Source organism: Falco naumanni, chromosome 4 (assembly GCF_017639655.2).
Source record: "Falco naumanni isolate bFalNau1 chromosome 4, bFalNau1.pat, whole genome shotgun sequence".
Taxonomy (NCBI): domain Eukaryota; kingdom Metazoa; phylum Chordata; class Aves; order Falconiformes; family Falconidae; genus Falco; species Falco naumanni.
Genome location: NC_054057.1, coordinates 50753467 through 50777042, shown reverse-complemented (window position 1 = coordinate 50777042; position 23576 = coordinate 50753467). Strand labels below are relative to the sequence as shown.

At 37.0% G+C, this 23576-nt stretch overlaps 1 protein-coding gene across 2 annotated transcripts in view; it reads left to right on the top strand.

The window, feature by feature from the left end:
- The window catches only part of WDR37 (WD repeat domain 37), a 45804-nt gene that overhangs the window by 7377 nt on the left and 14851 nt on the right, over positions 1-23576 (top strand). For both annotated transcript variants that reach the window (XM_040590841.1, XM_040590840.1), the window contains 8 exons: positions 2081-2258; positions 6207-6303; positions 8767-8862; positions 9030-9094; positions 14756-14891; positions 16302-16373; positions 18470-18514; positions 22166-22242. In XM_040590841.1, coding sequence (XP_040446775.1) covers positions 2121-2258; positions 6207-6303; positions 8767-8862; positions 9030-9094; positions 14756-14891; positions 16302-16373; positions 18470-18514; positions 22166-22242 — 726 coding nt within the window. In that variant the 5' untranslated portion in view covers positions 2081-2120. The remainder of the gene's footprint in view (positions 1-2080; positions 2259-6206; positions 6304-8766; positions 8863-9029; positions 9095-14755; positions 14892-16301; positions 16374-18469; positions 18515-22165; positions 22243-23576) is intronic.

Below are 23576 nucleotides of genomic sequence, written 5' to 3'. Positions count from 1 at the left end.
TATAGCTGTCTATGTGTGTGCACACAGTTTGGTGCTTTGGGCCTTAAAAATTAATCCTGAGTACTGCAGAAATAGTAAACTGAGCCATTGAAAGAGTGGCTCTCAAGGGAGGTAGGAAGGAGGGTGGAAGAGAAGAGAATATAAATGTGTTTGGGATATGATCAAGTTTTGGAAAGAAACAGAAATGTGGTGAGCACTGAAAACCTGTTCCTAATTCTTGACCATATGTCCAAGAATAGGAAGATACTTAGTGAAGCCCAGAAAACTGGCAATAATTTGTTTATGGGATGGGTTTTTTTTAATTTCATCCTGTCTTTCTGTGGTAGAGGAATCTAGCCACAGTGAAAAAAGATATCCAGTCAAAGAAGAAACTGCCCAATGGTAGTTAATTTAGTTTTTTAATTTGTGAATATAGCTAATTAGTTACTACTGATTAATCACACATAAAAAGCTCTGCTGGGATTAGGTGCAGGGGAGGACTGTGCTGAGTCCAGAGGAAATGAACAAAATCATTTCAGTGCAGTAAAAGATACAGGTGCAACCTGAATTTTATTTTAGATTCACTATGGAATTGGTGTCAGGTTACTGGAAATCATCTGTTCCAAAAGCTAATTAAAATACCAGGTTTTTTAATGAGAAAATTTGAGGATAGATGGGCATCAAATCCCTAACTAAATCTGTCTCATTTTGATATAAATTTATGTATCTGTGCATATTTTCATGACATAAAAAACAAAGCAAATTTAAAGTTGTTATTATTTATGGCACATACTGTGTTTTTAGCAAGGTATGCTTTCTTTGGTTTCCTTGGCTTTATGATATGTTAAAAAGCTGAAAATACCATGTCAAAACCACTGAACTGGTTAATGCCTAGTCTTGTTGATAGTGATGGTGCTCATTCCTAGCTTGAGATCTAGTGTGCCGGTGGATCTTAAATTGGAAATGGCCCTGGGTTTGCTGTAAGTTTTCTGTGATCAACTTATTTAAAAGGAAGCTCAGTTGCCTTGTTAGCTTTGCCAACTCTGCTCTCCTATTTCTCTGCAGACTATTGCAGCTATTTTAAGTTGTAATTGTTTCAGAAATCATTTATGCTGGAGAATGAATTTTTATTTTGTTCTCAATGTTCGTGATAGGTTTGATTACTCAAAAACTTTCAAAAACATTTGAAATGTTTAACAACTGGTACCCCATGAAAATAAAATAAAATCTGTTGAATATCTGGTTTAAAAAAAAATCTAGTAATTAAATGTTTTTTAAAAATAAGATTTTGACAGTAAAGTACATATTCTCCACATCTATGCAAGAAATCAAACATAATTTGATTTTTCTTAAACAGGGGAAAGCAGTATATCATGCATGGTAATATTAATTGGTGATACTGTCAGGTGCTCTTAGGGATATTAAAAATGCTTATTTGGCTTTAACAAGCTGACAAAAATTAACAGCAACAGCCTGGTATGTCAGGTGCACTTCTACTGTTCTTGTAAGTTCATAGGCACTTTTACTACCAAGAAAGTGAAACTGTGAGCTGCCAAAAATTGTGGAAAGTAGTTTTCAGAACTTTCGTCATTAAAATTAATTTCTGCTTATGTGTCGACAAGCACATCCATTAAATTTTGTATACTAACACTTAATCTTGCATACTACATTTTTAACCTGACAGTGTCCCTAAATTATCATGTCTGTTTGCTTTCATTTTCCAGCTGGGTTTTAATTTTGCATGCATTTTGGTGGAATATAGTATGCGTAATAGTTGTTTCCTGGAAGCATTTGGGGCTGTCTCTGCTAGCGCTCTCCAGAATGGGCAAGGTAGTGGAAGTTGTTTTCTTTTTGTGGAGGTTTGTTAGCTAATGAATAAGTAATGCAGAAGTGATTCCACTTTATTTACATACATGCATACATGTTTTTGAACTTAATGTTGTTTGAAGAATAGCTGTAAGTAATAGGAAACCCTTCCTTTTAATGACAACCCAAACAACACCAAAATTTAGTAGAATTAAATATTTCTATTTTGAGAAAAAAGTATGTTAAACTCTGATTAGTTTGCAAAGCAATTTGTAAATGTAATGCTTCTCCTTAGTTTATCATAGGAGCCTCCGTGAAGCTGTTGTTTTGAAGTAATGCCAATAGAAAGTGGAAGTTGTGCATCTGCTCGCCAAGCAAAGCAGAAGCGTAAATCACACAGTCTTTCAATCCGAAGAACCAACAGTTCCGAGCAAGAACGGGCAGGACTGCAGAGAGACATGTTGGAAGGACAGGTACGATCATACACTGCTGCTCGGGGAACTTCTGTAACTTTTTTATGAGTGTTTTCTATGTGAAGAAATGAAATAAACCTTAAGTAATTAAATACGCCCAGTAAAGCTTCAGGGCCAGCAGACTGTCTTGCTTGTAAGTGCTGTCTTCGGAGACTGCTGTGGATGTTAACAGTGTTTCAGATTGTATTCAGGCCTGTGGAGCTTTATATTGGCTTTTGTGTGTTCATACATGAATGATAAAATCATGAAGAAATACAAAGAAACAGCCTGTTTATTTTGCTGTAGGCCCCCCCTGCCCCCCTTCCTTTAAAGCTGAAGATTGATTTTTGATAGTTCCTAAGTTTGAATTTGGAATAGTAGTAACCCAGGAATATGAATAAACCAAAATACTTTTATTATGACTCTGACAGGGAAGGTATTAGTGGGAATGCTGTTCTGCATTCCTTTCCATAAAGTAAACAAATACTGCCTGCTTGACAGAGGCATGAGCTAACTGAGATTTTTGTTTGTGTGGGTTTGTTTTTGTTTGGTTGCTGTGTTGTTTTTTTTTACAATTTGGCTCAAATGAAGGTGTGATATTCTATGTATTAAATTTAAGGGAAAGAACAACAACAGAGTTTATTTAATCATGTCAGTCTGTGTAGTGGATGCAGTCTGGAGCCACTTGGGAGTGTTCCACATAATATTGACATTAACTGTAGGTAAGGTTCCTGTAGGAAGTATTTGAAGTAGTTCTGCCATAGATAAGCAAATATCAGTTTGAAAACTATTTATTGTCAAATTGAGTGTGCAATGTTAATGCAGGCCTGGCAAAGATGATGCAAAAAACTTTATTTTTATCAGAGAAGTGGTTTGAAATGCTAACAATGTTTGGCTACGAGAAACCTCCCTTTATGGACTCTGCAGATGCTCTGAAGGGAAAACCTTGTCTTTTCTCTGTTTTGTGACTTTTTTTTTTTTTAATTGAATCTATTATTCATAAATTACACTGTTAGTTTTCTGGGAACTAACAGAGCCCAAGCTGTTGCTTCTAGTCTTGTAGGAGTTGGAGAATGTAAGTACTTGGATGGAAAACTGTTCATGTATTTGGACTATTTCAGCCTTACTTCAGGGAAAGAGTGAAGGGCAGCTGAGAGGTCAAGCCGTGCTGTCACTTCTGTCTAGTAAATCAAAATTTTAAGCTGTTTTAGTACTTCTATCAAACTCTGTAGGTGTATTATGCTGTACTATTTAAAACATTTACATATTTTAAGTGTGTTATGTATCATCTCACTTAATTTTGTTGACTTTTAACCTTGAACAGCCAGTGGCGGATTCTAACGAGAGTGTTAATGCCCTTTCACAGTGTAGCTTTGAACCGCATGAGATCTACATAGGTACTTTTGCAGATAAACAGATAACATTATTGCATGGTATTTTAATAAGCTAATTTAAATAATGCCAACTTTAAAGATGGTAAAGTGGATGTGTTTTACTATGCTGGTTACTTGAGGATGGGTTTAGATCTGCTTACGCTTTCAGGCTCTGAGAAGTGCATTGAAAACCTTTCCTACCTCTCCTTTTCTATTTCAAAAATTGTAGAACAACTTAGTTTCTTTCATAACCTTGCTGTATGGGATTATTGGGTAATTGAAGCAGAAATAATTCTTCCAACTTTAGTGTTTCTCTTACTGTTTCATTTGTATAGTATTCTTGTTTAATCAATTTTGTTTCAAGTTGGTTTTAGTCAGGATCTGTTTCACATTCTGGTTGACACTGAATGCATGAACAAAAGTATTGTCTCAAGGAAGAGGCAGATGAAGATGCAGGAAGGAATATCGTGGGGGGCATAAGCAGCATAGTGCCACTTCTTTGAGCACAGTGCCTGTTTCAGCACAGTGCCACAGCTTAAAGTAGCTGTGAAACTGGTCTAAAACTGAATTATGCACAAAGCAGATGTGCTCTGTCATGGCTGTTAGTGGTTTGTCTTGCTTTTTGCTTTAAAACTGATGTTCAGAAAGAACTTATAAAATCAGGATCATGATAGGCTTTTCTAATTGTTTCTGAAGAAATAATCATGACTGTATGAACTGAAATGTGAGCGATACTAAATTCTGGTGTTTAGATGCTGGCTTGGTGGAAGGCGCGTGCTGCCCTCGCATGGCGAGTGTGCGCATGATTCCTCCTGATCCAGTCACTGTGGGAATGGAACGGATTTCTTTTGATTTGGGTGTACAGGAGCACTGAAGAACAAAACTAGCTATATTCATCCTTAAACTTGCATTGAATAATGAAGCTCACTCAAAATTGGGTGGTGTCCTGTGATAACATTTGTACTTCTATTCCAATAATGCTTCTTCGGTACTTCTAGACCTGAAATAGTGGTTTGTGCTGTGGCAGAATCTCACTCATTTTCTTTTTTTGCTCATAGCTGATGATGTTAAGATTTTGAAATTACATATTTTTGCTTTGTTTAAAAAAGTAGATGTTGCTGATGGGCAGATTCCTTGTATATTGGATAGGTAAACATTGACATATTGATGATACGATATACAAGATACCATATTAATTTCATTTGGAAATTTGGTAACTTGTTTCCTTACATAGGCATTTCTCGGGTTTTTAATACAGCTGCATTATTTACAGGTTTTTCCAATAATAAGATGTTGTCTTCCTGATTTCTGAGATGATGGGTTAGATATGCTACAAAGGAGTAGTTGAGCTTTTTCATTGTTAGGGTAAGGCTCAGTTAAGTGGAAACTTCTTTTAAAATACATTTTTAGCTGGCTACCTAGATAAGTAAGTGCAGTAAGCCAGCCTACGTATTGTGGTCCAACAACAACTGAAGAGTGGAACAGGTTTAGTAGAATTTATTTGTGTAGTGAGCAAGGATGGATCATCTTTTGATCCATACTTGTAGTGGATTAATTGATTATAGTTATTAGAATAGTGATGATATTTTCTCCATTCTGATTTGCCATTTTTTAGTAGCATGCTATGCTTTAAATTTAAAGATGTTTGTTAGTACTAGGTTCTCAATACTGCAGTCAGTTGTTTTCTGCTTTACTCGCTGTCTGCTCAACAGTGTCTGATAACAGAATCGTTGATACAGTGAGAACCTTGACTCCCAACAGAAATCAGTACTTACTTGTTTTGGATATGGTATGCATTTGTTCTGGGACAATATGGTGCTGATCTCCGTTTTATAGGCAGATGAATAAAACTTAAGTAACTTGCCAACAGAAACTTGGTCAAGCTGTGTATTGAGCTCAGATCATATAAATCCTGTGTTAGTGGTTTTATTACATACTTGGTTTTGTGCCTCAGAATTGCTATGTTGATTATGGTGAAGGAAATAATCAGTCCCCTTCTGTGAATTTGCTTCAAAATACTTTCTGTGATACTTTCTGTGAAGATGAGATGCTTGATTAATCACTTCCTGGGGAGGGGAGGATTAGAAATTGTAGTTTGTTTCCTTCACAGTTAGTTGTGGTTAGTGACAAAAGTAGGTAAATGTTAAAAATAAACTATCCTTTCAAACTTGTCTCAAGCTTTGGTAATAAAGTGCTTTGTGATGACAACTTCCTATCCTAATGCAGTCAACTTCTGAATTACTTTGTCAACCAAAGGTATTCTTTCTTCCTTGAACTGGAAGCACCTTGACATTATATTGTAAATTTTTTCCACTTTTTTTTTTAACAAGTTGTACATGTATCTTGGTTTTATAATTTTTCTCTAATGAAGACACCCCCCAGGTGATTTGAATTCTGTCCCTTGAAAGAGGAGTATGTAAAATGAGTAACTGTGTGGTGCACAGAGCTTTAAATTTTGTGTTCTACACCAGTAGTAGTTTTAATTTCCCTTGTTGCTGGGAGATGGAGAGAACTGTTAAAATCGGTTTAAGATTGAAGAGTAACTGCATAAAATATATGTAAAGAAAAATATAAACCCCAATATTTTGCCTCCTAGGATTCTAAATTACCATCATCTGTCCGGAATACACTCCTTGAACTTTTTGGACAAATTGAACGGGAGTTTGAAAACCTGTATATTGAAAATTTAGAATGTGAGTATCTATTTTTTCCAGCAATTTATGATTTTTTTTTTTATTTAGGATGTAGCAGTGGTAACTGAGGTGCTTTCCTTGGATACTGTAGTGTAATTAACATAGCTTTTCTCTGAGGAATTTAAGAATTGTTTTGAACTTGTTGTCAAAGATGGAGTTTGTACCTTTTTGTAAAAATCACTTTCTTAGCTCTTTGCCACAAGTAGTGCGAACTGATGTGCGTCACCCTCCTTGGCTCATAGGCCAAGAAACTGAAGTGGCTGTCTCCTTGTCATTCATTGTAGGCTCTGTACATACCATGCTAATCTGGGAGTAACTCCTTTCAGTCATTGAAGTTTGTGGCTTTGTTGTATATTTACAGGCTTAATTTTAATGATGTAATATCAGTAAATAAAATTGGAAAAGTGTCTTTGAAAGGTGGTACTGCTACTTAGTACGTTGCATAACTAGCACCTGAAACTGTTCATGAATTTTGAAGGTGAGCACTCAGATAAAAATTGCAGGTGTTATCTGCAAAAAATGTTGTTTGTTTAATGACAGGGCAGTCGTATTTTAATTTTTGTGATCCAAGGTGATATGAGAAGATCCAAAGTAAGTAACACAGACAGTCATACAGTATAACCTCTGCTCAATTTTCCTTGCTGGATTTTGGAAGCTTTGTGTGGCTTGGCTTCTGAATTGTGGAGTCTGTCTGATTTGGCTCCAAGTCAAATTTTTTTCCACACCTAATCTGTTCCCACAGTTAAACCAAACACTCATGTTAAAAAAGTTCTTGTGTGCTTTTTGAAAATGTGCTGGTTTTTTATTCTTTTAAAAATTGAGATTGTGTTGGTTAAAGACTATCATCAACACTACACATTTTTCTAGTGACAGTTTGCACAACTGAGTTCACAGCCTCCTGGTGAGAACTTGGATGGTAGCAAAAAAAATAGGGTTTTCCCTCTCCAGCATTCAAAAATTGTCAGAAAACAAGTGGTGAATCTGTACCCTCCAGAGTCTGATTATTTTCCTTCCGTTCCATTTCTCTGCCTTCCTCATCTTCTTTCTTCATTTCAAAGTTCTAGTTCACTCCTGGCCTTTGTGATCTCTTTCCACACCCTAGACAGTTTCTAAATTTTTCATTTCTGATGCTTGATCTGTTATTTCTTGTTCTTGCTCTAATTCCTACACTAGTGTTGCAGTTACTATATGTAGAGAATCTCAGTTTTTTCCTCTCTGGCATTTCATATGCTCCCTTTCCCATATTACAACTTAATTTCAGTTTCTTCTTTTTCTTACTCTTTCTAGGCTTCAGTCTTAATCCTTTCAGGCAATCTTGTATCTGCCTGGTTTGTTTGTTTCAGTTATCTGTTACTACAAGCCTGTCTCTTTGTTTATTTCTCTTTCATATTGTCTGTGCTTTATCAAAGTTTATGTTTATGTGACTGGGAAGACAGGAAAGAGAATCTTGCTTTGCTCATTTCAAGCACTTGGGTGTGGTGTGGAAGTGTAAACTGACTCTTCTGGTGCTGAGAACTGAGACTTATGTGAAATTCTCAGAAATGGCAAGAATCATACTCCTCATGTATCACATTCTCCCACATTTCAAAGCCTGGGAGTTCTAAAGGAAGTCCTAAGAATCTGTGGAGAGACAGGCCTGGACTTAAAGTATCAGCCCCGATTTTGAGAAAAAACTATAAACCACTGAAAATGTGCTTTATAGAATGAATTTGAGCAACCTTAACCCAGCCCAGCCACTGGAAATCATTGGCGAGGACCCGATTTGTTCTAGCTATGCCATCACTCTGTCCTGGGTTGATAATGGCACTGGTGAGAGTTACAATTAATTGACAGAAAAGCATGTTCTTGTTATAAATACATGCTTCGTCTGATGTGCAATGAAAATATTTTGATCTTATTTAATGTGTTTCTAAAACAGCTAAATGTGAAATGTATATGTCATTCTATGTTTTTAAATGTATTTCAAAGTATAAAAAATATAAATACATTTGCTGCACTGCCCTTCTTACTGAAACTCTTGAGAGTGGACAGGCATTCAGAGGAGAGTACTATTTTGTGATTAATAAAATCTTTGTTGAGAAGATACTACATACTAAATCTGTGGCTGAAATCTTTCTGATGCTGCAAGTTTTCTGTCTTCTGTTAGATTTAATTCAATACAGGGGTGCCATGTATTTCACAGAAGTGGGTTTGTTAATTCTTAGCCACATTTATTCATGTAAAAGTAGTAAGAAGCCACCAATACTTTTCCTTGGAATCTGGGTCAAGGTTGATCTCTGGAAAATCCAGCATGACTCTTGGTTTGTCTTGGTGAGACCTGCTTTTATAAAATCACAATTGATCTCTTCTCCTGTCCTAAGCATAAAATAGATTATTTACCATAATAATTCTTAAATGGTATGTTAATGATGTTGTTAAAGATACTCAATTTTTTGTATTAGTGATAATTTTTGGTTTTGTTAGTACGTAGAGAGATTGATACACTGAATGAGCGTTTAGCAGCTGAAGGACAGACAATTGATGGAGCCGAACTGAGCAAAGGACAGCTGAAAACAAAAGGTAAGAGAGCAACAAAGAATCTTAAATTAGTGGTTTTGAATTCACATTTTTGTACTTTGCTGGCCAAAACTTAGAATCTTAATCAAGGGAATTAATAGCAGTTACTTATACAAACCAGGTAATGCTGTATTTGAAATATCTTCCTTTGAATTTGTTTGTCTCAACAGCCAGTCATAGTACCAGTCAGCTTTCTCAGAAATTAAAGACAACTTACAAGGCCTCAACTAGCAAGGTATGAGACAAATTAAACCTTTACTCATCAATGTGTACTCATGAGACTAACATGACTGTCTTTAAGTTGTAAATTTTGGTTTCTTTAAGCAGAGTAGTGCTGTTCTTTAAGTAAATCTGCCTCTTGAGGAATGGTATGGTTGTCTTTGATGCATCAATTACCCACTACTTCAGCCATGCTATATGACATTTATACAATTATTGCTCCCCTTTTTTAAAGGATGAATGTTGGAGGGGAGAGAGTGCGCACGCATGTGTATGTGGGATTACTCTTTTGTAAATAGAACTGAAAAAAAAATGCAATTTCATGAGGGAAATAGAGAACTTGGTAGGTAGTGAATTTCTGAATAAAGATTTGGGTATTGCAGTTGAAATGGGAATTTCAGTAGGCATCTGTAAGTGTACTAATATAGGTTAGGTTTTTTGGCTTTTTTATTACTTTTTTTTTAGCTATGAGACTAGAATGGTTTCCTTCCTTTACATTGCAAGCCTTGCAAATTAGTAGCTAGTGATCTTTTTTTGCTTGGTCTCTCAGCACAGTTAACCTTTCTCATGTTTTACATTTTGCATATCTGCATCTGTCTGATATTTTTATTTTCCTTTTTCTCTCCCCTTTTACAATTTTCATGGAGAGTTTACCTACTTCTCTTTTTGTCCTACCTCAGGGTCATTTCATGATACATTATTAAGCGTAAATGAGATGTGAGGGAACCACAGTGGGATCTTGTACGTGAACCAACTATATAAGAAGCTCTGTGGTGACCTGTATTGCAGGCTAATGCGTGGTTATGGAATGACTGTAGGTGTCTTGGAAGTACCATCTGTTAAGTAGTCTGAAGGTCTGAGAATAAAAGAATAGGATGGTGAAATAGATCTAAGTTACTATGTTTTATTCAGTATTTTTATTTTATTGTTTCTCAGACTTTCTTTTTTATGCTTACCAATCTGATGCATAGAGGTGCCTTTTTTTCTTAAGAGTTAATGATGCACAAATTTTTTGATGAGGTCACTTTTAAATAGGGGCAACATGCTATTAGTAGGGACAATATAGTATTAGCACACCTACTGTGTAGCTGTGAGTTAGTACTTTCTCTAGTTTAGTGGTGGGGCTTTTGTTGTTTGTTTTTTTTTAAGGCTGGTGTTACATGCTTGTCATCTTTCACTTGCTTGCAACATAGTGCTCATTTTCCCTCTTGGGCAAGGCAGGTGGACCTTGCAACTTCAGCGTGGGAAGCTGGGAAGTATGGGGTGGAGACTCCTGGGTAACTGCTTTGCTTCCTGGTGTTCTGATACGCATGCACAGCGAAGTAGTCATGAGTAGTGGAACATGAAGAATTTAACACCTTATCATAAACATTGTACATACCTATTATACCAATTGATAACCAAGAGATGTTTGAATGTGCTGACATGTTTCTTTCCATGACTTTGAATTGAATTTAATAGGAGGTAGAGAGGAGAACTGAGGGAAATGACAAAGCTGAGAGCATCTCTGTGCAGTGTGTTCATGGAAACCTTTCTGCACTTCATAGGAGTGGCTTTATTTTGGCAGCATCTTTCTTCCTACACAGAAGAGTTGAAGCTGTAACCATTTGTCTCTTGACCCACGGAGACTATAGCTAAAACTCAGGGAAGGCTGTAACTAAGTTTCTGACAAATTATGATCTTTCTTTCTGTATCTTGACTGGATACAGTTAGAGTTCCCTAATACCCTGTCAGGGAAAATAACATTTGAAGAGTCTTATGAGTTCAACAACTCTGAAATTCTTAAGTCTGTGTTTTTTTGTGAGCACTGAATGAACAATGTTGTTCACCAAAAATGGGTTCTGTTTTAAATATAGTGGGGTAGTGATCACAATTTTCTTTTCAGCCCATTCTTTATACTGTTACTGTATGCCTAATTTTTTTATTGGCATTTTTATTGGCAAACCAAAAAATTGGGTTTTTTTCCTCCTTTTCCCCTGTGGGAATTTAGAAGAAACTTTTTACAAACCAGTTGTTTTGTGTAATTGCAAATGATTATATTTTTCTGATTGTCAACCTCTGAAGAGATTAGGTTTGTTCTGAAAAGAGCTTTCAATATTTGCATGTTCTAATGTGAAGGCTGATCCTTAACTGCTTTAGTATTGGTAAAATATGCTAAGGCTAAAGCAATCTTTTAATTTTCTTGGGAAAATGCTGAGGTAAACATACTTAATTCAAATCTTTCATAGAAAATACCGATATGGGGATACTTTTCATCCCTTAGCTGTGTTGAAAGTCTGAATATTAAGCTGACAAAACTCATAGCAGAAAAGGATGCTTTCAGCAGCAGAGGGTATCTACCAGTGCCCAAATCCTGAAAAGATAGAGTAGATTTAGTGCTAGGCACTCTTAAAAATATTTTTTTGTGTATGTTAATGGACAAGATCCTGTAATTTAACCGCAGTTGTTTGTAGATGCAGGAATCGCTGTGTGAAATTTGTGTTTTGATATTAACAAGGTGGTATTGCTGATGTTAACAATCCCTGGCTGTGACAGTTGTTAAGACATCAGGAAAACATTAGGAGTTTATGCAGAGTCCTAAAATAAACAGAAATGATACGACTTTCTCCATCACAAACTAACTTCCAGGACCTCTGATTCTTTTGGATCAGGAAAAGGACTCTTAAAGGAAGGTATTTCTTCACCCAGCAGTTGAAAGGAATAAAACTTTTTGAAATATGTAGGTTTTGACCTCACTGCTTAATGTTGCTGCACAGGAAATTCCATTCAGCAGTCACAGTGTCACGTTGCTGGACTGGTCCTGAGTTGACCAAGTTCTCATTCTTATTTCTAATGTGTCCTGTCTGCTTAAGAGGCATTTTTACAGGGTGTTTCAATTTGTTTGCCATGCAGTTGTTTCAATTTATATTGAGTTTTCAATTGCTTACATGGTAAACAATTGTTTCCTTATTAACAAATCTCTATATAGAAGGACGTACATGAAACTGTATGGATATAAAAAGAAGACAAAGGTGAAACAGTCAAGATACAATTGCCCATTTACTTGTGTTTGTATATGATAATCTGAAATCTTCTGCAGTTACTTCAAAAAATTTCTGCAGTACAGAGGCTTCTCTTTAACAAGTTGCATGTTATTTAAGTATTTAATTTCCCATCATGGAAAATTGTTATGTATGGTTAAGGGACCAGGAATTAATCGAGGCACTATCTGGTTTATCCAGTTACTGGTATGTGAAGTGAGGGCAGCAAAAAAGAAAGATGGGGAAAAAAAAAAGTACAGAAAAAGTGTACATTAAATATCTATTCGGATATCCAGTGTTAGTGTTCTTGAGCTCTTATCTTCCATGGGCCTTTCAGTACAAGAAAGACATTGAGGTGCTGGACCATGTCCAGCAAAGGGCAGTGAAGCTGGTGAAGGGTCTGGAGCACTCCTAAGAGGAGTGGCCGAAGGAAGTGGGGTTGTTTAGCCTGTTCAGCTCTACAGCCGCCTGAAAGGTGTTTGTAGCGAGGCAAGTGTTGGTCTCCCGAGTACAAACCATTGGACAAGAAGAAACAGCCTCAAGTTGGACCAGAGGAGGTTTATACTGGATATTAGGAAAAATTTCTTCACCCAAAGGGTTGTCAAGCATTGCAACAGGCTGCCCAGGGAAGTGGTTGAGTCACCATCCCTGGAGGTATTTGAAAGACGGTGTGGGTGCAGTGCTTAGGGATATGGTTTAGTGGTGGATTTGGCAGTGTGAGGTTAACAGTTGGACTCAGTGATCTTAAAGGTCTTTTCCACCCTAAATGATTCTGTGATTCCATGGAGACTGCTGATACTCGAAAAGGAGTTTTACAGTCTTGCCATTAAATGATCAATGAAACCACTATCCAGCAGTTTTGGAAAATCTGTGCTTGTTTATGAGTAAGAGATAGTTTCTCCCAGAAAACCTTTGCATGAGTGTTTGACTCAACATTAGAAAGACAGAACACAAGCGTAGTTTGAGCGTGGAGTTGAGAGTTGAAAAACTTAAGGTTTGGCATTTGAGCTGAGCACTATATTAGTCCTTAACTGCTTGCTTAATTCTACTGTTCCACTTCTCATACTTGACTCCGTTTAGTTTAAGGACTATATTCAATGTGGACGTTGCACCTGTAGGATTGTATTCCGAGTTTATGAAACTCTGCAGTACGGTTGTACTAATAATCTTTACCATTAACACATTTCCTTTTCATTGCACCCTTAATGATTGTTTCTCCTTCTGCTGTGAAACTGAATGTGTATTAGCTGTTAATTTGGAATTCAAATAGGGCATTATCATTCATCATTGGAAAGGTGACATGCTTAGGATTTGGAATGCTCTTGCAGATATTCTTTAACTTTTAAAAATGTTTTTGGAAGTAATTTGCTTTAAGGATGTGCTTAAGACCTTCTTTTTTGATAACAAAACTTGATAGGATTTTAACCTTAGTTTATGGTATCTGAAATGAACACTTAATTAATTTGCTAAGTTTTACTAAGCTGTAGATAAGTCTTAATGTGATTTGTGTTGAAGGATTTAAAGGTTTTGACTTAACTAGTCAGAGAGATACCTGCCCATAAATGCATGTGGAGGAAAACACTGGTAAATTGAAGTAATCTTTTTGTTTCAGCTTTGGAAAGCTTTTCAGATAACTGTTCTCTGAGCCTCAAGACTTGTGGGGTAAAAATAAAGTATTTTTAACAGTCGTTTTGCTTTTTGAAGTAATCTTTTGCCACTCTTGGTTTCAGTTGTCTCTGGAAGTGTTCCAGCAAGACAAACTTACTTTTTTCCTTTTTTAATTATTGTACTCCCCTTTATCTGAAAATGTAGTTTCTGCAATTTGGTGTCTTTCTGTAGATACTGAGTGTTTTCAGCCTTCCTGGACTATACTGACTGCCTTGTAGTTTTACTATTTTTGCTAGACTTTTTCTTCCTTTCATTTGGTATTCCTTACATGTGTACTAATTTGGATTCAGTGAGTCTTCTTTGTTTTCCTCTAATAGCACTGACTTTCAGGGAATGTGCTTATCAAATGTTTAGATGAGCTTGACGCTTTTTTTTTTTAAGCTTTATTACACAACTGGCATATGCTCTCAGGTTAATGTTTGATTTGATTAGCTTTGTGCGGTTTTGAAGAAAAACAGTAGTGAGTCTTTAAAATGAGAATGTTTCTGGATTTACAATAATTATGTAATATGGTTTTTTTTTCAAAGACACACTGGATAGCATGGACTGTCTTTAAGTTATCAGATGTACCTGTTTAGGAATAGGCAAGGAAAGTTTTGAGCATGTTATCTTTTGGTTTTGTTCTGAGTTTTTTGTCTTTTTTTTTTTTTTATTATTATAATCCTTTACCCAAACTGAACAGGAAGTGCACACTGCATTTGTACAACTCATTACTCCAGTGAGATTGTGTTACTGTAGTACAAAATAGTTTACCTAGTTTCTGTAAGAAGGGGGGTGTTATTAATAAAGAAAAAAAAGAAGAAATTAAGAGGTATGTTTGCATCCAAACTCACTTTCCTACCATCACATGTCAAATTTTTCACAGTAGTGAACTGTCAGAACACTGAGAATCATTATGAAAAAAGTTAGTATCTATTTGTATTTGTGAGGTAATTACTTAATCTTGGGTCAATGTGAAAAAAAATATGTTGGTGTCTCTGCTATTTCAGATTGTATCCAGTTTTAAAACTACAACATCAAGGGCAATCTGTCAACTGGTAAAGGAATATGTTGGCCACAGGGATGGTATTTGGGATGTCAGTGTCGCGAAAACTCAACCAGTGGTGTTGGGAACTGCATCTGCTGGTAAAGTTTTGCAGTTTTGTGTTGCTTGAATCTTAGTCCTTAAGCTATAGCAAATCTAGATAAAACCCATACTTGAATAGTTAGCTACACACTGAAAAAGCCAATTTAAAGCTGTTCAGGAGCTGAAAAATTCTTAAATTGGAGTTCCCTTGAAATGCATTTAACTTCTAGAAGTTTCAGGTATCCTTATTGACCTTTGTAAAATATGTGCCAGTTAACTTCTGTGCAGGTCATGCTCTCCTTAGTCACCTTTTGGATGGTTTAAGTGGGTGGGCTGGGCAACTGCTTGCTTGGAGAAGTCTCTCTCTCAGGATGCTATACAGCTGTGTGCTATACAGAGATCCCTGCAGACTTTCTATCATAGTATTGTTTAGCCTTTGTTTCATATAAGCTCTAGACTTAATCATGGTTCGCATATTCTTGTATTACATTCGTCTGGCTTTTGCCTAGGAGTATAGGGGCAGCTAAAAATCTTAATCTTCGGTTTGTGTTAACTTACTAGATTCCTTCCTTCCCGCTTGAGAGGGAACAAGTACTAGTGAATACGTCACTAAATCTGTTATGATCCAAAAATCAGTCTAGAGGCTTCTTTATTATTAAATAATAATAATAAAAAAAATTATTAGGGAAATAAACCGTAGCCAGTCAAAATTGGTCAGTTTGAAGTGACAGTCTTTTGAAGCTGGAACATAATCTGAAGACACTTACTGGACATAAATATGGACCAGAAACCTCTGCTTCATAAACTGAACTATCATAATTTTTGTGCCCACTGAGGGGCACGTTTTATCTTTGTGTGGGATGTCTTGTCTTTGTCCTGGAACGTGGAAACAGCCATTCTCCAATTCAGCATTAAATTTCTCCCCACTTACAGATACTTAATTAATTATTTATTTTGGGGTGTGGCAGGGTAAAGGAGTGGGATTTGGAGCGATTTCCTTTTATAAGTAAGTTTTCATTGTATTCTGCAGTGATCTACGTGTATTTGGGACTTACATGCAGGAAGGAAATAGTTTGTGCGTAGAACTCCTGTTGGTAGTGACTGCCTGACTCTTTTTCACCACTAAATGCTTTCTGTGTTCTTTCTGAATCTCATGATACCCAATTGAAGCATTATACGCAAGTGTATAACCAAGTCAGAAAAATATCAGAAGTAGAATTTGCCTTTCAGTACACTGCAAATTAATCAGATTAGGACAGCACCTTTACTTTTTGGGGGAGATGTGTATTAAGTTGTAATGACAGGAAGCTTTTTTATATTTTATATATAGGGTGGTAGTCAAGAGCATCTTGTCTGTTGTGTGTGTGAAATCTGTTTCTACATTCAAAGACAACTTGTTTGTTGAGTAGGTTAAAAGTGAAAAGCATACGTTTGTAACAATATTTACAGATACTTTTTAATCTTTGTAGATCACACTGCTTTGCTGTGGAGCATAGAAACAGGGAAGTGCCTTGTCAAGTATGTAGGGCATGTTGGATCAGGTAAGATAAGGGCATGTTGTGAAAACTGGAAACTGTGTGGGAGGGGGAAACGTGTTTTGGGCAACTACAGAAATGTTTATTGCGGTTTCACTTGCAGGTTTGCCAACACCATTAACAAGTCAATTGTGAAGTTCCACTAATCTTCATACAGAGAATGTTTTGTAATGTGATTCTTTCTTGGAGAGGCGTATTAAAACAGTTCTGTAAATGCTAAATGAATAAACAAGTCATATAAAGAGATTTACAGGCAGTTATGATACTCAGAAGTTAAATGTCAGAACTCCTTGAGGTTTCATGCATATGCAGAAGAAGAGAAGCTTATATAATCAAATTAGCTGTTTTGCAGGATCTGTGTTGTATCTGGGATACAAAATACAGATGCTGGGTGAACATCTATTTGCACTTGTTTATTTAACACGTGATCCCGTATAGAATTTGTTGCAGAGTATTAAAGTCTTGTTTTGGAGACAGTTAATTCAATATAGGTATTTGTCTTCCTCTGTCATGGTATGAATGTTTCAGAAGCAGTGTTTTTAAACCCCTGCTTGGGTGGAGAGATGCAGTAAGTGAGTGTTTTTGATGTTAATTTTTGGTGTCCGGTTTGACAAGCACCTCGGTAGCCCCCTTCTATCTCATAATGGGTTACAACATAGAATTTTATAGACTGAGGGTGGAGAGGTTTTCCATAGCTTTCACTTGCTGTTGAGAGCTGAGCAGTTTGAGTGATCATACCCTGCAGTGTAGAGTCATGCACCCACGGAACAAGGAATGCAGTTATTGACCTGGTGCGTTTAGTTAAGTAACTCAGCTAGCACATCACAGGAACTTTGTGGCAAAGGTACAAATAAAATTAAGTCCTCCAGAGAGTGGTCCACTGCTTCAGCCGTGAGTTCTACTTTTTTTTCCTGCTATATGACTTCTGCCTCCCACAGCACAAAGATGCTAATAGATAGATGCACAGAAACAACAGGTAATGCTATTAATTCATTCAGATATCTCAGGTTGCTTGCTGTGTGGAGAGGTTACCTTTAGGCTCTATAAAGTTACGTGTAAAAATTCCAGTCACTTGCATTTTCATGCTAATAGATACTTATTTTTTAAATTGCTATTTGAATAACCATGAAAATAATATCTGTAACCTGTATTTAAACAGTTGTGTGTAAACTAAGTTAAAAAAACCTATATATTTTTATACAAAATTATATACAGTGTAATTCATAAGGTTATATAAATTCTATTTAAAATAATGTATTTTTCATTACTAAAACTTTACTTACATTTGACAGTTGATTTGAAATGGAGCAAAGATGTTGCATGCCAGCAGTTGGCGCACGATTGAGTTAGTGTTCAGTGTGAATAGTTTGAGGAGTATCTTTTCAGATTCATTACACCACACCTTCCTGACAGCATAAGCATCTGTTTTACTTGTATGATGGATGGAAATGATTTCTGAGTTCTTTCTTGAAGAACTGTTGAAGAGAATCTTAAGGATTTTGCAAATGAAAGTGCTTAGTAATAAAAGGTATTTGAATCTTATACAGTGAAATACAGAATGAAGAGCAGCTTTGTAGGCTGATAGGAGTCTTGCAGGACTATTTTAAAATAATCATGTTTTGAGTACATATGATTACAGGACTGAAATCTAATTTGTAGGATTTGCATTAGGTTTTCAGGCATTTGTTCTTGCAATCTTAAGTAATAATCAGAAAGTTGATGGTCATATATAGGAACTTTTGACTGTGTTAGAGAATTTTAAATATTCATTTCTTTATGGAAGTCCAGAGCATTATCTCCTGTCAACTTACAATTATTTGAATGCGATTTGTTTATCCTCTGTAACATGAAACACTTGTACTAGATTCAGGAAATAACTTGCTAGAAAATATGTTGTTGTATAATCAGTTATGGATGCTTTCCTTGATACTACATAGGTTTCCTCAAATAATATACCATCTTGCCTTATGTCACTTAAGAGGTTGCTATACTACAAAAAATGATTAAAACCGAAGACTTGTTGATTTTTCAATGCTTTTAATGATAAAACATTGTGAAATAATGGTTTTAGTACACTTAAAACTTTACTTTGTTTCACACAGTAAATTCCATAAAGTTTCATCCAACTGAGCAAGTGGCTCTTACAGGTATGTAAAGTTTTTTCATATGCTGAGTATGTTAATCATGATGGAAAAATAAGTGTCATTGCTAGCACCTTTTTGGTTGTAGTCCCTCTCCCTGCTGCTTTGTCAATATCCCTGTTGACTGCATTATTTTAAGGCATAACAAATCAGAACTAGATCTTCACATTTGTTTGTCATACCATTGTTATTTGTGCTTACCTGCTCGAAAACAGACACTTGGAATCATAGATCAGCTGAATGTTCACAAATCCATGTGGCCTGATGAGATTCATCCCAGAGTACTGAAGGATGTTATGCAGGACGCCTCTCAGTCATCTACCAAAGGTCTTGGGAGTCTGGGAAGGTGCCTGCTGACGGAAAGCCAGCCAGCGTTACTCCAATTTACAAGAAGGGGGTGAAGGAAGATGCAGGGGACTACAGACTTGTTAGTGCAACCTCAGTTCCTGGAAAAATGATGGAGATTATACTGGGTACTGCTGAAAGGCATTTAGAGAATAATGCAGTCATCAGGCGCAGTCAGCGCGGATTCACAAAAGGGAAGTCCTGTTAACTAATTTGATACCCTTCTATGATAGTCACTCATCTAGTGGATGAAGGGAAAATGGTGGATGTAGTTTTTCTGGATTTTGGTAAGGCTTTTAATACTGTCCTTCACAGCATCCTTCTGGACAAGTTGTCCAGCTGTGGGATGAGCAGGTTCATGGTGTGCTGGGTGAGGGACTGGCTGGAGGGCAGAGCTCAAGGGGTTGTAGTGAAGGAGGCTACATCTGGCTGGCAACTGGTAGCCAGCAGTGCTCCTCAGGGTTCAGTTCTAGGGCCGATTCCATTCAGTATGTTTATCAGTAATCTAGGTGCAGGAGTCAAATGCACCATTAGCAAGTTTGCTGATGCTACCAAACTGGGAGGTGCTGTTGACTCTTGAGGGACAAGATGATCCCTCAGAAGGATCTAGATAGATTGGAGTATTGGGCTGTGATTAATCAGATAAATTTTAATAAGTTGCCCAAAGAAGCGCAACAAAGCTGTTGAAGGGTCTAGAGTACAGGACTTAAGAGAAGTGGCTGCGGGAAGTGAGGTTGTTCAGCCTGGTGGAAAAAAGGCTGAGGGGAGACCTTATCGCTATCTACAACTACCTGAAAGGAGGTTGTAGTGAGGCAGGTATTGGTCTCTTCTTCCAAGTAACAAGCCATTGGACGAGAGGAAACAGCCTCAAGTTGGACCAGAGGAGGTTTAGATTGGATATTAGGAAAAATTTCTTCACCGAAAGGGTTGTCAAGCATTGCAATAGACTGCTCAGGGAGGTGGTTGAGTCACCGTCCCTGTTTAAAAGACAGCGTAGATGTGGTGCTTAGGGACATGGTTTAGTGGTGGATTTGGCAGTGTGGCGTTAACAGTTGGACTTGATGATCATGAAGGTCTTTTTTCCAACCTAAATAATTCTATGATTCTAATTCCAAATGATGGGTTCTGCACCTAGGACAGAATAATGCTGGGCACAAGTGTGAACTGGGAGAGGAGCGTCTGGAGAGCAGCACTGCAGGAAGGGGTCTGGGGGAGCTGGCTGATGACAGGCTCAACATGAGTCAGCAGTGTGCCCCGGCAGCCAAGAGGGCAAACTGCATCCTGGGTGCATCAAACACACCATAACCATCGAGTCAAAAGAGGGGATTATCTGGGGGTGTTCAGTGTTGGTGTGTCCTCACCTCGAGCACTGTGTGCAGTTCTGGGCCCCACAGCTTACGAAGGACATGGAGGTCCTTGAATGCATCTGGAGGAGGGCAACAAAGCTGGTGAAAGGTCTGTAAGGCGTGGCCTACGAGGAGCAGCCAAGGACTTTGGGCTTGTCTAGTTTGGAGAGAAGAAGGCTGAGGGGCAGCCCCATTGCTCTCTACAGCTTCTTGAGGAGGGGAAGTGGAGTGAGGTGCTGAGTGAGCTCTTCTCCCTGGTATCCAGTGATGGGATGCATGGGAATGGTTCAAAGCTGCACCAGGGGAGGTTTAGGCTGGACATTAGGAAGCGTTTCTTTACCGAGAGGGTGGGCAAACACTGGAACAGGCTTCCTTGAGAGCTGATCAATGCCCCGAGCTTGTCAGTGTTTGAGGTTTTTTGACAATGCCCTTAACAACATCCTTTAACTTTTGGTCAGCCCTGAACTGGTCAGGCAGTTGGACTAGATGGTTGTTGCAGGTCTCTTCCAACTGAAATAGTCTATATTCTAGTCTATCTTAACCCTTTTAAAATACATACTTCCAGAAGTAAAGGAAGAGAATATTGAGATACTGACTGTGCAGGAAAAACAGCTGAAAAATATTACGACTGTTGGTGTAAAGGTGTTTTCAGGACTGAGAATATACCATCCGTGCAGCTTCAGGTGTGAAAACTGTCTACTGTGGCTAATACTATGGTTCATATGGTCCAGCAGTTAGGGCGCTAGCTTTGGGATTAGAGGTCTGGATTCAATTTGCTGCTATTAGCTAAGTCATTGTAAAATAAGGATAAGTATTACTGAGGTTAAAAATAAAAACACTTTTTCTTTCCGCATCTGCAGTGACCACTTTAAAGGAAGGTGAGGAGTAGAATGCCTTCTATGTAGGCTGACAATGATTTAAGTTTGGCTGTTTGGATTCTCCTGTTTTCATGTTAACTGTAGCTATTTTTTCAGTACCATAAACATGTTGCTATATAAGCTGACTTAAAAAACCCAAACCAACCAAACAAAAGCTGCCCATAGCTAGATTTTTGTTCTACAATTTTTCTGCAAGGTGGTTCTGCAAATTATTTCCACTGGAAGTTTTCAGGGGACCTGTTCTTCAGTGTCACTTGATTGATTTAGAACTGATTAAAACAAAACAAAAAAATCTGCCTCCTTGATTCAGAATAGTGACACCAGAAATAATAAAAGGTTATAGCTTTTTTACTTGGTCTATTAGATGAGATATTTTTCCTAGTGCCTTCATGTATATTGCACGTGCCAGAGTGATGCATACTCATGACAAACTGTTCTTCTTAATCAAGAGCTCTCAGCACTGTACCCCTAGGTATTAGAGCATGCTTCTTCTGTCCTTAACAAGGAGAATCTGTAGATTCTCTTTAGTTAATAATAGATAAGTCTATTTCCAAAACAAATGCAGTCTAAAATCAGATGATACCTGCTGAGTTGTAAAATGGTATTAGTTAAGCTGAGTTGCTTAAGGCAGAAGCAGAATAGCTTCGCACTTGCTCTTTTGGGTTTCTCATTAAAACCATGTTAAAAACATTTGATGGAAGAAATCATTGAATGAAAAAGACCCCCAGTATTCTGATAAATAGCAAATGAAGGATGGCACCTGTTGATGTATTAAATGCCTTCTTCACATGTTACATATTAGAGCAGCAAGTGTAGTACTTAAGTGGATGTTTTCACTGGAGGAATGATTAATTTGGTAGCTACTTATATTTTGCATGAGTTATGTTCATATCAGTATTGAAGTCAGGACAGTAATGGTAGATGTTGAGACTTGCTTACCAAAAAGGTCATAATGGTATCTGTTAGAAAAAGGTGCAACTCAGACAGTATTGCCAAATGTAATGTTAAAGCTTGTTTTTATTGCCCATGGAAATGCTTTTATTTCATTTTTCTCTGGTTTTTTACCTCTTTTTTTTCCCCCCGTGCAGCATCTGGAGACCAGACAGCTCACATCTGGAGATACATAGTACAGTTGCCTACACCTCAGCCAACTGCAGACTGCAATGTAAGCAATCAGCTTACTGCTACTAAACTAATTGCACAGCAGTTTCATCGAATACAAGTTTTATAAGACTGAATGTTAAATTTGTGCATCATTGAAAAATTACATGATTTCAGGATTGCAAAAGGTGGGATTTTAAGGTTTTAGTTTAACAGATATATTTCAGCCTTTCTTTTGAAAAAGATTCACTTTGTGTTTTCGAAGATCTGTGGTGCAGAATAGAATATGCCACTGTAAGTACATTAATTGACGTTTTGTTCAAGGTAATAAATGTGTAAATAACTGTTGAATAATTTTTTTTTAATAATTCAAATCATAAATAATTATGTTCTTTTTAAACTAGTTAAATTCTTGTAGCTTAACTTACTGAGGCACCTGTATTAGCTGTAGTTGCTGTGAGTTGAAAAATGATGGTTAAAGACTTGTATTTTGGGCATTTATTTATTTGTATCTTTATTGATTTCTAATTGACCCTTGCCAGCATTCATCACACTATCTCATGTTGTTGTCCCCAGGCTTTTATTTAGTCAGTATTTACTGTAGACCGTCAAATGCTTAATTTGATTTAAAAGCACCCATGCTAAACTGTGAAGACAAACATAGTTTATAGCATGAGCTTCTCAGTAAGCTGAGTAGGGGCAAGAGATAGCTGTGTAATACAAGATATATTTATGAATGGAAAATGTTTGATGAAATTTATTTGATTTAGCATTTCCATTTTGAAAGAGCAGTACAAATGTGTTGTTTTTTTCACACGCAAATATCATGAAAGAAAAGCCTATTTGTCTTGCCTAAGTGAAATAGGGTTCAGAGATCGATGCTTCATGGTTAGCAAAAAAATGTATTTTGCATCTAGTTCACATCAGCCCTGCATGATGACTGTGTATCAACCAGCAGACAAATATTGGTGTTCCTGATTTTGACTAATACATGAAAATACAGCTGTAAATGATTGTCTTCCCAAAGATTAAAACAGTCAGTGTCCTGTTCGATGCTTCCTTCTCTTAAAAATCAAAAGGGAAAAAGTCCATTGGTAAATGCGCTCCGGTGAAACTTTAGAGTAATACAGTAAGGGGAATAAAAAAAGGCTTGCCAGATAGTAAAGGGGACAGATAATCAGAGCTAAACAGTTTGGAAGAGATTTTAAAATGAAGGGGTTATTACAACTGCATTTAACTCACTGGTATTATTCCTCCAACTAAGTTTTTGATAGTAAGTACCTGAATAGCCTAGATTCTACAGAATTAAGTCGCCCACGTTCACAGTAAGGGGAGTGGAAACCATTTATGTTGTAAAATGTAACTTAGAGACATTCAGTCTCTTTTATTCTAAATCTT